This window comes from Populus alba, chromosome 6 (assembly GCF_005239225.2).
Source record: "Populus alba chromosome 6, ASM523922v2, whole genome shotgun sequence".
Lineage (NCBI taxonomy): Eukaryota > Viridiplantae > Streptophyta > Magnoliopsida > Malpighiales > Salicaceae > Populus > Populus alba.
In genome coordinates this window covers 18101408-18103276 of record NC_133289.1, presented here as the reverse complement: position 1 = coordinate 18103276, position 1869 = coordinate 18101408, and the positions used below count along the sequence as shown (strand labels likewise).

Below are 1869 nucleotides of genomic sequence, written 5' to 3'. Positions count from 1 at the left end.
GAAAATGCCATGGAAATATCATTTTCTTTCAGCAAGTTGTGCAGAAGAGACATCAAAACCTTATCACCTGATTTCCCTCATCACTGTTAAAGCACTCTTGCACTGTATCGAACCAACCTCTCTCGTCACTCCCACATGTCTAGACAACAAATAGATATACACACACGTGTTTATCCACAGATGTTTCATGCACTCACTACAGATGCCCAGTTTTGAATATATATGTATGTATATTCCTCACACGTGTGACCAATTCTGAAGAAAGACAGAGATTGCACTGAACAAGGTTTGTTCAGGCTAGGGTACTATGTGAACCTCCAATCACACTTAACAATGAAAAAGAGCCTTATATTTGCACTGCTAGGTAAGAATTTTGAAGATGGTTCTCTTACTTTCAATGACTAAATCAACAAATTTTAGCTTTTAAATTCAACTGGAGAATATTTCCAAAATGATACATGAATACTAATAAACTAGCTACCATTAGAAAGCATCAAGAAACCTAGCTAATCCTGCGCAAACCTCAGCTCATGTTGTGATATTATTATACTTGTGTTTTTGGGTTCGATTCAAGAGAACGTACGTAAATCATTTCATTTACAAAAGAAATTACTACTAAGTTAGAAGAAGGTAGAAGAATTGCCTCAAGATTACACTAGTGGTCATGAGTCACTCCATAGAAGAATTGCCTCATTTTTAACATTAAAAGCTTTGATGACCATCTAAGCAGAAATCTCAAAGTTCTCTCTTTTATCCTAGTTATCAAATTACAGATGAAGATCTAAGCTAACATGGTCTTGCACGCTCGGCTTGGAATCATATCCATACCGCCCTTGCGAGCTTGAACCAGTACCGGCCGGTGAGGGTTTCAATTCCTCACCTGCAAATAATGGTAATGGATGATGCATCGAACGGTCACTATGATGGAAAGTACCACCACCATGAACAGCCGGGATCCGCCACAAGCCTAATGGATTTCCATTGATAGGTTGTTGTGAATAGGAGCCATGACTGCCGTAAAACCTGTTAGTGTTAGAGTGGCTATTCCATGAAGGATAAGTCATGGCTGAGCTCGGAGTTGAATCTATCCTGTAGTTTACAAGGCCATAATAGTGTGCATCTGTAAGGCTGTTGTGACCCATGGCCGACTGGAGGTGGGCACGTTTCGCGTGCTGACGCTCTCTTTTGTGCGCGTTTTGGTGGCCACCTAAGGCTTGAGAAGTAGGGAAGTTTCTGCAACAGTAATGGCATTCAAATCTTCGGTTGTTGTCACTACTCTCACTTTCTTTCACGGTGTCTTCATTAGTTTCGGCTGACTCAGACTCCTCAGCTGCTGGACTGTCGTTGTTGCTGCCAAATTCTTTGCCGAAGAGGCGAATGCCCTTTTCTTTGACGGGTGCGGGGCGGATGAATGGAAGCTGAGAGAAGGATTCCACATTCATAAAGTCACGAGTCTCTCTTTCAACCTTATCCATGAATCACTGAACTATATATTTAATAGTTTTAGGTCTGGTGTTGAGGTTTAACAAGAGAAAGAAAGGGAGGAGGGTTCAACTTCAAAGAGGCACTCCAGAGACGGAGAGGAAGATCTGGAGGGGGGAGAGGAGGAGGGGGTTTGTGTGTGGGATGTGAGGAGGGTGGGCCTATAAAGGAAGAGGATGAGTTGTGGTGTGATCACTGGACAAGTGGGGCTGACCCATCTGAAAGTGAAGGCTGACATGGTCACAAGTTCTGGTCAGATGAGAGTGGCTTCGGCTTCTCAAAGTACCATCCTGGCTTGCTTTCACAAGTTCTCGGTTTGTTTTGGAAAGTTCCTGAACACCTCCTAAGATCTTTGATAATTATGTTTTCATCTCCTACTTTTAACGA

General features: G+C 42.5%; 1 protein-coding gene across 1 annotated transcript; it reads right to left on the bottom strand.

Annotated features, from left to right (window-relative positions):
- Positions 1-568: 568 nt before the first annotated feature.
- LOC118043870 (zinc finger protein GIS) lies at positions 569-1630 on the bottom strand. Its single transcript, XM_035051971.2, has one exon. It carries the CDS (start codon positions 1473-1475, stop codon positions 768-770), a length of 708 nt encoding a protein of 235 aa, XP_034907862.1. The 5' UTR covers positions 1476-1630; the 3' UTR covers positions 569-767.
- Between the last annotated feature and the right edge of the window lie 239 nt (positions 1631-1869).